Raw genomic sequence first — 15509 nt, forward strand, 5'->3', positions numbered from 1 at the left:
AACCCCATAACCAAAAGCACAACATTTACCACAAACCCTAGCAACCCTACCAAAGAAGGTTATTAAAAAACACCAGCCGTCGCCATTGCTGCCAAGTTCATCATCACCGCAACCACAAGAACATGGGTTCCATGAAGACACCCGAAAGAATCGACCGACGAGAATGGGGGCGAAATCGCATCATACGTATATGATCAAACAATAGACCCATAAGGATTGTAAACTCCCAAAACCCAATAGCCACAGCACCCATGATATGTTTTGGACTTGTTTGAAACCAAATTACATGACAAATTTTTAAAATCGAAATAACATGGACCAATGTGAAAAATACGTCAAACTACTAAGATAGAAAACGTAATTCATGTATTCTAAAAAAACGTATACAATCACAAACCACCATAGTTATTCCATTCACTTTGAAACCCCCCACCAGATGCGTTATGTGGCATCCTTGTTCTTTTGTTTTTCATTTTTTATTTAATTACTAGCATTTCATTGAAGCCCAGAAAAAGAGTGGAGGCCGGAGCATTTCATTCAACCAGAAACAACGAAGAAAAGATTTTATCTGAGGCAGGAACAGAATGCACGAGCAAGTGCAGTAGAGTGGTATTGAGTAAAACCTTGTTTGAGAATACAACCTAGAAATTAAAGAGGAGAAGAGTGAAAAAGATGAGAAAAAAAAATCTTAGATCTAGGTGCAAGCCCCAAACCACTGAACTTTTTCAGTTTTGTGCAAGCCCCACATGGACCAAAATGTTTTACAATTAACCACCCAAACTTCATGTTATGTTTCAAATTTGTATCAAAGTTCAGTTTCATCAAACTTTCCGTCAAATAATTGCAAGTGACAAATAGCACTTGTATATATTGCAAGTAAAGATATGGCAAGAAATATAGCTCCATGTACATAGTGAGCTATAGAAGAAACCCAAGTAAGAACTATAGACATGTCTTGTGTCTGGGTAGCAGTGAAGTTTGCAAATCGCATACATCCACAGTGACAATTGAAAAGACAAATAAATGAAATTTTATATATCAAAACCGATCGAATCAGTAACGAGAAAGTCTACAAGGCTACGAGAACTTCATAAGACCAATGGTACAGTCAACTACTAAATGTTGGGAAAATGAAAAGAACGAAAGAATTGGAAACGAAAAGGGTTAAAAACTTGGTGGATGTTTGGTGACAACAATCTCTTCCTTCAAGTAACAAAGCCTAAAAGAAGAAGGAAAAGCTATAAAAAAATATTACCTAAAGCCGGTAACCCTTGAGCATTTTAAATTCACGGGATTACCAAAAATTTCCTTTCTTCAGCAGCCTGCAGCTTTTAGGAAGTTACCATATGGACTTGATGCCGGTAGTCTGAAGGAGTGGGCATGTTGCTGGTACTCAGTTGCACACAACATTGGGACACAGAGTAGGGTTTGGGGTGGTATGTATGAAGTGGCAGTCTGATCAGCAAAAGGATTACTGCTCTGCATTTCATTCAAGTTCACGATATTAAATTTTCACAGAGAGATATGGTGTGAATTAGTTTGCATGCAGATCAAAATTCTGGACAGTATGTATCTTTACAACTCAACTACATCAAAATTCCCGCCAGAGCACGTGCATGGTAAGCGTAGATATATACATTGATATAGCACAAGTATCCATGGTTTAAGTTAAAGCCAGGAAGTACCTTATGGGAACAGGCATCAGCTTGGAAATCGGACGTCATCCATTTCACATCATCGTTACGATTTTGTAAAGATAGGTTCATCAAATATTCCTGGTTCTGTTGGAAATTCATCAAACTGGACATCTTCTGCTGCTTTCCTATCAGGAGTGCCTCACAGTGGCCAGCCATCTCCTTGTAAGGCACATCAGGTGCATTTGAGATTGACAACCTTCCAACTTGATGTGCTGTCTCCAGGACCTGAGTGCATAAAGCATGCTTTCAAAATATTGTCATGATGTACCTTCCTCTCTCTGAATTTTGCTTCATTAACAAACCAACAAAAGGCTACATTTCTTTTAAGTCAATAAAAGCTATAAAAAAAAAAATGTAGTGGCTAACATACTGATTCCGTAAGTTGATTGACACTCAAAAGATCAGGAAGATTTGCAGAGTTGTTCTTTTGGCTATCAAATGAACCTGGAAAAGAATCATCATCCAAAGAAAATATGGGAGCATCCTGCATAACAAGAATAAAATTATGAGTCCCAAGCATTAAGAAAACTTTTTAGATAAATAAGTTGATTGACTCCCATCTTTCTTGCTCAACGCTTGTGTAATAGTTGCCACCCTCACACACAAGACATAGGATCTTCCCTACCAACAAAGAAAAGCAGAAAAAAAGAAAAAACGAATGAAGAGAATTGAAAGCTATGCAGGGAAATTACCTCCTTAATAGCTTCATTATTGCTCAAATCAACCTGATATAACTTTTGCGGAGCATCCATGAACAACTGGGCTCCCAGTGGACACACATCATCAGGTAAGAATTCACTGACCAGCTGCTCCCTTATAGTAGACAGTTCAGACTGCATAATAGCTCCCTATTCATTATCGATATAATAGTACAAATGACTTATGTTTTCTTTTATTATCAAAAGGCAGTCGAAGTCGCTTAAATCAATTGGTATAAAAGCTTACATCTGACAATTTGTCCAAGCTCTTCAAAATTTGAGAAGCAAAGAATTCCCTTGTTTGCTCGTCAGTGAACACTATTTCTGATAGAGATTTTAAGGACAAATTATCATATTCTTTAGATCCATAAGCAGTTGTGGGATGGTCAGATCCAGTCTTAACAGCCTGCAACTTGCGATCTTCAACCAAATGTAGGAACGGATCAACCTGAATAAGAATATAATGGTTTCAAATCTATTTCCTGAGCTAGAAAGATGTTTAATTACGGAAATCGCACATAAAAAGAAACCATAAGTACTGGCTCACTTTCTTTGTGTCTTCCAAGTGCTTGGAATCAATTAATTTAAGCAATAAATCACAAGCATATGCAAGAAAATGGTTCCTAAAGAGAATTTAGATCTTATGGGACCTCAGAAAATCACATACAAGACAACCTATGTGAATAAACTATAAGCTTTATTTACAAAATACCACATACCGTTTTATCCATAAGCGATGCCTTGGCTCTATGAACAAGAGAAAGAATATTGTATGCTTTTGATAGAAAGAGAATCATTGATGTTGCCAGGGTAAAGAGGGACCTGCGACGCGATGGTGGCAATGGCCCTGAAATGAAAGAGGGAAAGTTGCTTGATCTGACATCCCAATCATGCAAAGTCAAGCTTGTTCAAAATTTCTTGAATTCAATATGGCAATAGGCGCAAGAAGAAATAGTAATTATTTTGCACATAGGTGGAATTAAATATATTTTTTTATTCCTAGAAATTAAATATATTTTTTATTCCTAGAATTGGAGTCTCGGCTATATGTATAATACTTTGGCTATTAATAATAGTAATAATTATGATTACATCCTAATAATATTACCAAAAATTATTGTTATTATTGTTTTGTTGTTGGTTATGTTAATAGAGGCCTTCTTTAAGGTTAGGGAGAGTTTGGCATATTGATAAAAGAAATACTGTGAGCATGCTTAACCTCAATTTCTATGCTACATCAATTTGGTATAACAGCAGTCATTGCCCTACAGCTGTTCAGTATCGGAGCAATCATTGTCCTCCGTTATAAAGTATAGATTAGGGAAAGGGGTCAGCCTAAATATATCCTAAACCGATGGATATACAACTAGAAAAAGAATCAGCAGAATTTGTTCAAATGCTAATACTGAGTTCAAAGTTCTCAGAACTAGATTATGAAAATTTTTAGAAACAAACTTTCCCTGGTGTAACCATGTCATCCGGGCTATAACTAATGTTTTACTTACTTTTATATACATCTGTCTTTAGTTCGAAGGTTTCTCATGTTTCTTCTCTAGCTAATTAATATTAGTAAATGGAAACAACAAATAATGGTATATTGTCATTAATGGAAACACATGCAGAGAAAGTATGCATTTAGTTTGGACAGACTGTGGGCTCACCTCCTTCAGTAAGAGAAATGTCCCGCAAGGAAAATGCTAACTGGAAACTTTGAACAAGAACCTCGACACTGGAATGCTGCAAAAAAAGATGAACAATAAGATGAACGAAAAAAGGGAAAACAAGGCAATAGATACGATGGAAAAAAAAAATGTCCCAGCATCTCTTTATAGAATTGGCAAAAGTTCTGGAGTCATCCATGAATTCATAATAGCAGTTAAACTCTGAAAAATGAAATTATAGTCACATGGTTCTATTTCTACCATATACTTTAGAATCAGAGTTTTCCCCTGATGACAATACCCTCTTAACTACATAGCACAATGACCTATGAGGCGGTAGGCGAGCTGTGAAGCTTATAAAGCAGTTAGAAGCAATTCTGGAAAGAAAAAAGTTGTCATGAGCTTCCAACGAGCAAGGAACTAAGACGGGTTTTGTGGTAATCAAAGAAGTTATGTTATCATTTTCCATCTATATCATATCAAAAAGCATTAACTCTTCAGAATGTTTTTGAATATTCAAACAAAATGACAAGGTTTTCTTTTCTTCTTTTACTTCCCCCTTTTAATCTATGAAAATAGCATGTCATCTCTCATTCTATTGCAATGACATATGACTGGAAGTCTATGGAAGAATCCTTTACTAGTCCCCAAGTCCAAAAAAATGTGACTAAGACGATACAGAATAAAAGACATTCTGAAGAAAAAGAACAAAAAACAAAAGAAGGCGCTTAATATTTCAGAAAGACTGAAATGAACAAAATGCCTGTAACATTTTAATGCAGTTCCAGTTAAAAAGAGGCTTCAGAAAAAAGAAAAAGGGATGATTAGCCGTCCTCATGCTCCCTGCTTGAAAGAAATTAATTTTCTAGACGTATGCAGTAACAAGACGTAATGCAAACATGCAAAATATAAGGAGTTCCAACTAAGTGAAAGCACCATAAAAAGAAAAGAACATAGAAAAGGCATCGCCAACATATATAATAGAAAATACTAATCAAGTAACATTGTTCTAGAAATTACCTTGGCCCGAGAGAAAAGTGATACGAGGCTATGCGTATGAGCAATTGCTTCATAGTTTTCGGGCATGTTCCCAGGAGAGAGGGATTGTGCCCAAATTGATAAAAGCAAGAGAGTTATCTGGTGGCTGCTCAACCTGAGGGAATTGGCTTCCTGAGGTTTAACAAATGCAAAGACACAAAATCATTAGGAAATGCCAGCAATGTATATCAAGCTAGCATCCTTTCCCTCATGTGCAGCTCCATTTGGCACATGGAGAGACAGAAAGATTGGAGGTTTCAACATAATTCTGATTTTTAATTAAAAATACCCAACCCTCTTCAATAAACAAAGTAATTTCACAGTAAGTCCCATGCAAACCAGATAAGTACATTGAAGATGGTTAAGAATTTCATAAGTTTTAAGGAAAAGCTAAAGTAAAGAAACTAAAATTGTTAAAACTCACATGTTCCTTGGTCGAATTGCTCATAGAAATTTCAAGCTATATGTCCGACTATAAGATGATTTCAATCTGCTCAGAATCCCATTATTGGTCTCTTTGTTCCCCTTCATTAACAACATTTTCATCATTGTCTTCACAAATACTTTCCCGCAAATAAATTTTTTCTCTTCTTAGCTTCTCAAAAAGGGCAGCTGAAGAAGAAAATACATATACAGTTCTTGAGAGTGTCCTTGGAAAATCCATGGCCTTTCTTGATTCTGTATTGGATGAGGATAGACCAGGGCAAACTGAAGATGGCACAAGAACAACAAAGAAGACACGAAGCGCTCCAACACATGTTTCATGGTCTGGATGGACCATAGCTGGGAGTAATTGATGAAACAATGCCTCGGGAAATGCCTAAAGAAAGATTATAAATTAATTAATTAAAAATTATTTATAAGACTGAAAGTATCTCAGAAAGACAATTAAGTAAAAGACCATACATTATACTACTTGCCTTGTTTTGATAGGACAAGTTGGTTAAGGAAGCTACAATTTGAGCAGCACGATAAACAGCAGAAATTGTAGTTCTGGCTATAACTGTAATAGTTGAGATATTTTCCAACATAACTGCCATAGCATCAAGAATTGGCCCTGGTTCGCCAACCTGTTCGACAATGACAGCTTGGTTATTGTACAGTTGATAAATTCAGTAACAATCTCATTGAAATTTGAGCAATATGGAAACTTATAAAGACTATTAAACTATTTGAAATGATAAGACCACTAACAATGCAAGCAATTCTAAATCAAAACTAACATGATGACAGATTTGTGGGTACGAGGTTAATTCAGTAACTGTAGCAGATTAGTATTAACTTATATGATAACTGTACAAGGCACTTATCCACCTCTTCTCTAAAGCTTCTGTTCCATTTTATTACATCTGTTCCCAGATTATCATCATCAAGCGACCAGGTGAGGCCAATCGGTCGGGTCGGTGTCTGGGTCCGGACCGGTGTCGTTGATGCTTCTAGGTAGGTAGGTTGAGAAGGGTTGGTGGTGTTATTTCCAGCAGGGGAAAAAACATCTTCCCCCATGGAGATAGCAAAGACTTAGAACAAGAGTCAGCAATCAGCAAGATCGCTGCTCTGATACCATGTCAAAATAGCATCAGAAGAGTATCAAAAGGGTATCATAAGAAAGGTTTCTAGTTTCGGCAGAACAAGTGAGAAGAACATAAAACGTTTGGCAGATTTCAACTTGTTTTTTTTCTTTGTATTACTAACAACATATTTATAAGAGGATGGCTGCCTAACCAAGCTTATCATTACTTACAAGTAGGCAGCTGGTGCTATTAATCCTACAATAATCAGCTGGTGCAGCAACTATCATTAATATAGCCCTGACGGCAGCTATCGCAGGTGATGGGAAAGAAATCGATCTATTGGCAATCAACTACGTTCCAATGACGATCCAGATGTTTCCATTCAAATTCTTGTACAGAAGCTCCTCACCAATCAACAAAAAGAAATTAACACACAGCATGCAGCAATGGGACGAGCAAGATGGGATTTCTATTTCCGCAACCAAACAACCCAATATAAGATTCGACGGGATTTATTAGCCAGGGATTTGTTGCCGGGTGCCGGATTGGATTCTTTGAAGCTTTTCAGTCTTGCCTTCCGCGGATACAGAGGGACATCGAATCCGCGAAATCCTAAGTCCACGCCCAAGTTTTCACCCGGTCGTTTCAAGTCCCCTGAGTTTTTATTAAAAAGCCCAAAAGAAACTTGAGCAGTGAACCTGAAATCGACTTGATTAATTTTCTATTTTCTTGACGAAAAGGTTGCCCATAATCAGAATGTCAAGCTAGAGTGGGGAGCGATTGGGATAATAAGATGGTTGGATTTGGCGCGAACTGAGAGAGGGATATTAGGAACAGGAGGGAACGAGGGGGGAGTATTAGGTAACAGTTTCACCTGATTTTTTTTTAACAGAGATTTGCATGGAATTGGCTAAAAACTAATGGTAGAGAATAAATTGAGAATAAGAGGGGCTACACTAGTCCAAGCCAATCACTCATTGTCATGTGTTTTAACTTTCTAATATGGCAATCTATGATGGACTGGCTTGATATAATCCTACGGTGACATTCCCTTTACATGTAATTCTTCTCAAGCCTGAGATATGGGAGCCAAGGGGCTTCTAAAACTAGGATTTGCATTTACCTAGGCTAATGTGTGGACTGGATTTATGTGGAGGTGAAAATCTATAAGTGATGATGCAAAGATGTTGATTGCTTATTTATAGGGATTTTACATTGATTTTTATCTAAAAGTATACGCAAATGGGTCATTCCTAGAGAAAAAAGGGTTTTGATTTTTAAGCTAGTGATCTCAAGTTCGAACCCTTATAACATCATGGTAGTGTGGCAAAAAAAATTGTAGTTCAAGTGATTAAGAATAGTTACCTATTTCAAACATTGACACTGCACAAGTGAAAATGAAAGTAAATAAGCAAAATTATGAGCACTTTTCCTATTCCTAAACAAAATTTTAAATAAGCAAAATTATGACACCTCAAGACAAAGTAAGAAAACAAGCAATAAATAAAACATTACCCCACAATTCTAATTTCATGACCTATAATTCCAAGCTTCCTTTAAATTCTATTTGCAGGCACTAAACCCTAAAGAAATGGATAACACAAAACGCATTTGGCTTTCAACAAGTAATATTTAAAATATTCACAAAAGAATAACTTTGTATTCAATTTTAAAACACAAATAGTTTGACTGAATGCTCAAAAGATACATGCATTTGCCAGTGCGACGACAATGAATTTATACCCAATAGATAATACATACACTTTCTCCAAAAATGGTACCTAAGTCCTTGATGTGCCACCATGATCTCTCTCAACGTGCTCTACGAGAGCTACTGGATCACGAAACCCTTTACTACATTTAGGGCAGGCATCGATTGTCGCTTTCTTCACCCCAGCCCTGTTGCCACCCTTCTCATGGACTTTTTCTACGTGGTCTACAAGAGCAGTGACTGAGGAAAACTTAGCACCACACTGCGGACACTCCTCCAGCTGCCCGTTTCTACTCCCACTATTGCTGCTCTGCCCTACTCCATCCTTTGCTATCTGCCACTTCTGGCTAAGTTCACTACTCAATTTTGCCACACTCGCTTCAGCTGAGGCTCGAAAAGATGAAGCTGCAGTAAGAAAACTATTACTCCAGTTCGAGGAAGATGCGGCAGGAGCATGGTTGGGCTTTGACACTTCTTTCCTACTCCTACTTAAAAGGCCTGAAAAAGGGAAGCCTGTTGTAGGTTTCTTGGGTCCCGGACACTTGTGATCAGGTCCAAATCGATGCTTCAAACAGTGGTTGACCATGCAGTCCCTGCACTTGATTGTGTTGGAGAATGTTAAGAGCTCCTTGCAGCCGGGAACAGGACACTTTTTCTTCTTTGTGGCTTTCTCATAATTAGAAGGGTCGCATTCAGTGTTAACATGTCTCTCCCAAGTAATGTTTGCATCTTCATCTGGAATTAGATGAACTCCTTTGGCACAAAGGGGACAGATGACAACAGTGACATTTTGTTTGTCAGCTTTTGGACAATTATGCTTAATATAGCTTCGATGCTCCAAACAAAATACCTGCAAAATGTTAGGCTTATGTCATTAAAAAAAAAAAAAAAAAAGAATGATCCCAATAAGCAGAAACAATGTAAGGGAATAAAATCTACAATTCAGGAATATGGATGATTGCAGAAAAATTGAAGACTACACCATTGTATTATAACCTACATAAATAAGAACTACTGAATCAAATGGAATGCATCCCAACCCCCAACTCTGTTTGGTTAGCATACATCTAGGGCATATAAAATTTTGGTGAAATTCACAAGATATACGTGGGGGCATCACATTACTTTATAGAAAAGTAATTAAGAAGAAAAACTAATGATCTAAAAGGTTGTGAGAACATTCCACAACTAGGCAATACAATTCACTTCCCTTTTACCATCAGTTTGTCAATTTTGAAAAGGGAACATTTTTGCTCACCATTTTAACCCAAGGTGTACCCTCACCACCATTCTCACCACTTAACACGTGTCTATGGACATAACCATAGTTTCATAAATACAAACCAAAGAGTTAACTATGATTACGTCGATGGACACGTGTCAAGTGGTGAGAAGGGTGGTGATGGTACGCCTTGGGTTAAAGTGGTAAGCAAAAATATTTCTAGTTTGAAAATGTTTCCCCAATTATTTTCTCCAAAACATTCAATGCAATTCGTAAAATACTAGTAAACAATCGAATAATATAAAAACTTTGAGCATACAAGGCAATGCAACATGATGTACCATTATTTAAAATAGTTCAGAAATGCAATATCACCCGATAAAGTCACTAATAGTAACTCGAGCACACCGCAAGACCAGAAATTTCCTGAAAACTTCTTGTAAATTCCCAGAGAATGTTGTTATGCACCATTCCAAATGGAAAAAATTTCAAATTTTGATCAGATAAGTTTATTTCGGGATCTTCCTTCGTTTCTTTTTTCAAGAAATAATAATTTGTACAATTCTCCAAGCTAACCAAACATAACATAATCTCAATCCCAATAACCAAAATGAAAATTTCAAAACACATATTCTTAACATTTTATGTTCGCATAAACATGGAGGTATATAATTTAGAGAGAGAGAGAGAGAGAGAGAGAGAGAGAGAGAGGGAGGACCTGATGACAGCTATCGCAGGTGAAGGGCAAGAAATCGATCTGCTGGCAATCGGCGATGTAGCAATGCCGACCCAGATCTGGAAACTCCGGAGTTCCCATTAAAATTCGTATACAGAAGCTCCTCGCCACTCACAGATAGTCCCACACTGCTCGACCCTGAGAGGGTCCCGCCTGCTGCACACGCGTAGTCGGAGTACCTATTTCAGAATATGTGCACGCAATTATATAAATCGTTATCGAACGAGAATCTTTTAAGTTAAAACCCTAATTCCCGAGTTTCAAGTAAGCACGAGGAATGAGACGTTCCTAAGGTCCAACTAAGTGTTTTGAATGAAGGGATAGCCTCGGAAGACGCTCGGTCAACCGAGCTATCAAACTTTCAGAATTGGGTCAACCGGGCCCATGGGACCCACAGGACCCACGACCTCCGGTTTACGATCCGAAAGTTCCTATGGGTTCCACACGGTCTAGGATACACGTCCTTCAAATTTGGTCCGAATCGAATGGTCGGATCGCTCACGATCGCACGATTAGACGATTATCGTAAAACGCAAATTTTAAGTTATTGAACCGGAACATCCGGGGCTTCGATTCATGATCCGCGAATTCCTACACGATCCTAGGAATGCCTAAATCAACTTATATTAAATTGGAGTCGATCCAACGGCCCGAACATATCAAACCTGGATAACGCCTTATATGCAATATCCGATCGACGATCAAACGATATCCAAATTCATATCCGAGCATACCGTCGTACTCGGGACTACATGAGGATCATTTTAGGACTCAATGACAGGCCACCATGTGCCCCACGCGCCGGTGTCCAAATCAAATTTTGGCGATTGGAAAAACTCCAAACTGACGGCCAAGACTTACACTATAGGATCAGCACATTGAGTGGAGCAACTTTTGTTCTTGGATCTACCCCAAAAAGTCGACGGAAGTGGCTGGAATCGGAGGCCGAAAACCAGCCAAACTTCCATCGCTTATTTGATTTGCTAAACGCATAAATTTCTCCTAAATACCACAACCAGCAGCTAGAGCACATCGAGAGGATGAAAAAGCATACCTAATTCGAAGAGATTGGTTGCCGGAATCACCTGAACGAGCTTGGGACAAAACGGAAGAAATTCGGCCGGATTGGTTGCCGGAATCCCCTCTTCCTATCTCTGTCCTCAGGTGCATGAGTAGAGAGATAGGAAGAAGACGACAGTGAAACCGAGGCAGGGAAGTTCCTCTCCTTCGCAAGGGTGGGAGACTCTATGGGATATGACTGGACACAATCCCAATCCTGTCCAGTCCCAGCCACCAAACGAATGTCCCAAATTAAGGCTCCAATTCAGGTCCACAAAACAAAAGCAAACAATTAACAATGGGTTTGCCGGTTCCTCAGTTAAGAACGGCTTCCATGGAAGAACAACGCAGAGAAACTAACACATCCAATAAAACCATTCATTTCCCAAGTGATTCACGAAGATCTGCTCCCCAATATCATTTTCATCAAAAGAATTCATTTTTATAACAAAAAATTAATTAATTAATATAATCCGGACAGGATTTGGATTTGGTTATAACGAATGAACTAATACATCAACGAACGAAGTGAAGATTTATAAAAATAAATAAATAAAATTAAAAAAACCTGGTGGAGTGTAGCAGATGGAGCAGCAGAAATTTCAGTGGGGACGAAGAGGTGCCTCCGAAATTTCTCTCTTCTTCCTTCCTCCTCCTTCGGGATCTGGTTCCTTGAGTTTGCTGGTGCAGCCGTTTCTTTTCAAATAGAAAAACCTAGATTTCCTGTGTGTCCGGAAGAAGAAAGGCTCAGGTGTGATGTGGCCAATTTTTAAAAACTACATTTTGGCCCCATATTCGTTATAATCTTCTAAACGACTACATAATTTTCTATACAATTACACAATAACCCCTAGACGTATCTTGACCGTAACCTGTCTGTTTTTGACGACTTAGCCCATGGTCAACAAAATGTAAAAGTCAACGATACTTCATTTTCCGTATTGCCAAAATCTGCAGTGACTTTTTTTTTTTTTGGGGTCTGAAATCTGCTGTGACTGAATCACTCACAATTTTGCACATAACCAGATTAATTTCTTAATTTAATAATTCTCATAATGTTCAAAGCATAAACCGCCCTTATTATTGGATTACAATTCTGAATTCTCTAATATTGTAATTGACTTATATATTATTTGATTTATATCTAATAAGTTTGAGTATGTACTACTAGTTGAGGGTGCAAGTTGGATTTGAAAATTCGCTTTTGGCCGGTTTTGATTCAAAATTTTCTAATATTGTAATTGACTTATATATTTGATTTATCTATATATATAAAGCAAAAGGCAGAGAATGGTGAAACATTCAAAATACCAGAAAATGCCCTTTGTTAATTCAAACATTAAGAATTGAAATTATTAATTAAATGAGGATAATATGGTAAATTCATATTTTTTAATATTAAAAAAATTAAAATTAAAAACAAAATAAGATAATAGGTCCTACTTTTATGGAACATAACTACCCTGTTATCTTTTCTTAATTCTAAAAATAAAATAAAAAAGAAAAAGAAAACCAATTGGCACATGCGTGAGCATGTGTCAAGGGGCTAGTATATAATAAGTTTGAGTATGTACTATTAGTTGAGGGGAGTATTTTTGCTCACCACTTTAACCCAAGGTGTACTCTCACCACCCTTCCCAAAAGGTGACATATGTCCATAAATTTAATTATAGTTAACTCTTTATTTTTTATTTATTTGATGACATTATTATGAGAGAAAAACAGTACTTTAATTAATAAGATTTTTCCTAATTTATCATTATTCTATTAATTAACTCAACAAACTTTTTATATTAATTACCAATTATACGAAGGACATGAATTGTTAAATTCGAATTTGGCCTTGATACTCAGAAAACTAAATAAAGCAAACCAATCCCCAAAGTATAAAAAATAAAAAATAAAAAAGCAATACATAACACCAAAAAACAAGTAACAAAGGAAGGAATTCTATTGAGCAGTGAACTCTTGGAGCTATTAAGTCTTCAAATACGAGCACTCAAATTGTGGATAATCAAGAAACTCTAAATTCTCAATTCAAGGGACTTCTGGTTTTTTTTTTTTTTTTTTTTGGAATAAGAACGTATGCTTTTTAGTTTCCATTGTTTTGATTTATTTTTTAAATTAAATTAATCAATAAAAGTGGAAAGTTCGTTGGATTAATTAATAGAATAAGGGTAAATTAGAAAAAATCTTATTAAATCATTGTTTCTCTCTCATAATAATGCCATCAAACAAATAAAAAATAAAGAGTTAACTATAATTAAATCCATGGACATTTGTCACCTTCAGTCCTGATCTCTTGGACTACAGAAGTCCAAGATATTGTGGTCACTCACCGTTGGATATTAATCCAATGGTTCAAAAAAGTTTCTTAAAATGAGTGCAAGAGTGAGTGAACCGTTGAATTTACATCCAACGGTGAGTGACCACAAATCTCTTGGACCCCTGTAGTCCAAGAGATCAGGATCATTGTCACCTTTTGGGAAGGATGGTGAGGATACACCTTGAGTTAAAGTGGTGAGTAAAAATGCTCCCCTAGTGGAGGGTGTAAGTTGGATTGGAAAATCCGTTTTTGGCTAATTCTAATTTGAAATTTTCTAATGTTGACAAGTTCAAATCAATTTTGACATATGAAAGTTCCGAAATCCAAAAAAAGAAATCAAGAAAAATTGAAATGGAATTGGAATGTATCTCAAGATTTCGAAAATTCTGAAATATATCGCGGTTTGAAATTAGACTACACACAATTATTTATTTCATGTTAAACTAAATATGAGTTAATGACCAAATAGACATAGACGCTTTATTCCATAAAAGATAACAATATCTAAATACTACCATATAATAGTTTTTCTAGCTTTTTCGGTTGTTGGACATATTTAAAATTTTGAACTACTTTATGAAATTTCTAAAAAACATTCCAAAATATGTAAGTTCCGAAATTTTCCAAAAATTCAAAAAAAATTCCAAGTTTTTGAATTGGAATGAATGTTTAATTTTTTTGAAACAATATTGGAAGATAATTTTCATTCCAAAACTTGTTGAATTGGAATTTGAATCTCATGAATCTGATCTGTTTTGTCTCAATCACACTTAACTGATGTCTTAGTTGTTGCGAAATTTTGATATGACATATATATATATATATATTGAATGAACACTAAATTATACACATGTCAAAATTGCAAATTTTAATTCAAGGGAAGGTTTTAAATACATAAGATTGTGCATTGTACTCACATTCTTCGATTACAAAGATACATACGAATTTCTACACTGCGGTCATAGTTTCGAGTTGTATAAGTTTGTTGCCCAGGAACGTGGCATCACACAAATTTGAGAATGTACAACTAAAAGATGGGTGAGAGTTGTTTATGTCATTTCATGGTTCACATATGATGTAATAACATTGATACTAAATTATATTAGTTATTGCGCTAACAGGGGTCTAGTTCAGTGAGATAAAGCATTGACTTCTAGATCAGAGATATTAGGTTCAAACTCCAATGACATCTTAATAGTGTGTGTGAGAAACTCCCAACCCTGTAATTAGACTATCACTTATACCAAAAATTTATATATATATAATTTACCTTTTGCTATATATATATATATATATATATATAAGTAATTGGCCGAATATTTTCCACTATGGTCCTCATTATTTCCATTTTAGCTTACTCATGTAGTTTTGTTTAGGTAACAATCAAAACTGTAAAATGATTACATGATTAAATGATATAGACAAATCAAAACTGTAAAAAGGAACAGATCATTACAACCAGGCCAAAGCATAACAGCTCAAGTTCAATATATTACAATATAACAAAATAAAATAAACTGAACCAACCCCATAACCAAAAGCACAACATTTACCACAAACCCTAGCAACCCTACCAAAGAAGGTTATTAAAAAACACCAGCCGTCGCCATTGCTGCCAAGTTCATCATCACCGCAACCACAAGAACATGGGTTCCATGAAGACACCCGAAAGAATCGACCGACGAGAATGGGGGCGAAATCGCATCATACGTATATGATCAAACAATAGACCCATAAGGATTGTAAACTCCCAAAACCCAATAGCCACAGCACCCATGATATGTTTTGGACTTGTTTGAAACCAAATTACATGACAAATTTTTAAAATCGAAATAACGTGGACCAATGTG

The 15509-nt window shown here is 36.4% G+C and overlaps 1 protein-coding gene and 1 pseudogene across 6 annotated transcripts; both read right to left on the reverse strand.

The window, feature by feature from the left end:
- On the reverse strand, positions 1016 to 7821 carry LOC18769851 (annotated as a pseudogene).
- On the reverse strand, positions 8202 to 12054 carry LOC18770061 (zinc finger AN1 and C2H2 domain-containing stress-associated protein 16). 6 transcript variants are annotated; one of them, XM_020568374.1, is made up of 4 exons: positions 11902 to 12054; positions 11329 to 11550; positions 10257 to 10453; positions 8202 to 9166 (listed from the first exon to the last, which is right to left on the reverse strand). In XM_020568374.1, exons 3-4 carry the CDS (start codon positions 10353 to 10355, stop codon positions 8387 to 8389), a joined length of 879 nt encoding a protein of 292 aa, XP_020423963.1. In that variant the 5' UTR covers positions 10356 to 10453; positions 11329 to 11550; positions 11902 to 12054; the 3' UTR covers positions 8202 to 8386. The 6 variants fall into 6 exon arrangements, with proteins under 6 accessions (XP_020423963.1, XP_020423964.1, XP_020423965.1 ...); XM_020568375.1 differs by having other exon boundaries at positions 11360 to 11737; XM_020568376.1 differs by having other exon boundaries at positions 10257 to 10430; positions 11329 to 11737.

This window comes from Prunus persica, chromosome G7 (genome assembly GCF_000346465.2).
Source record: "Prunus persica cultivar Lovell chromosome G7, Prunus_persica_NCBIv2, whole genome shotgun sequence".
Taxonomy (NCBI): Eukaryota; Viridiplantae; Streptophyta; class Magnoliopsida; order Rosales; family Rosaceae; genus Prunus; species Prunus persica.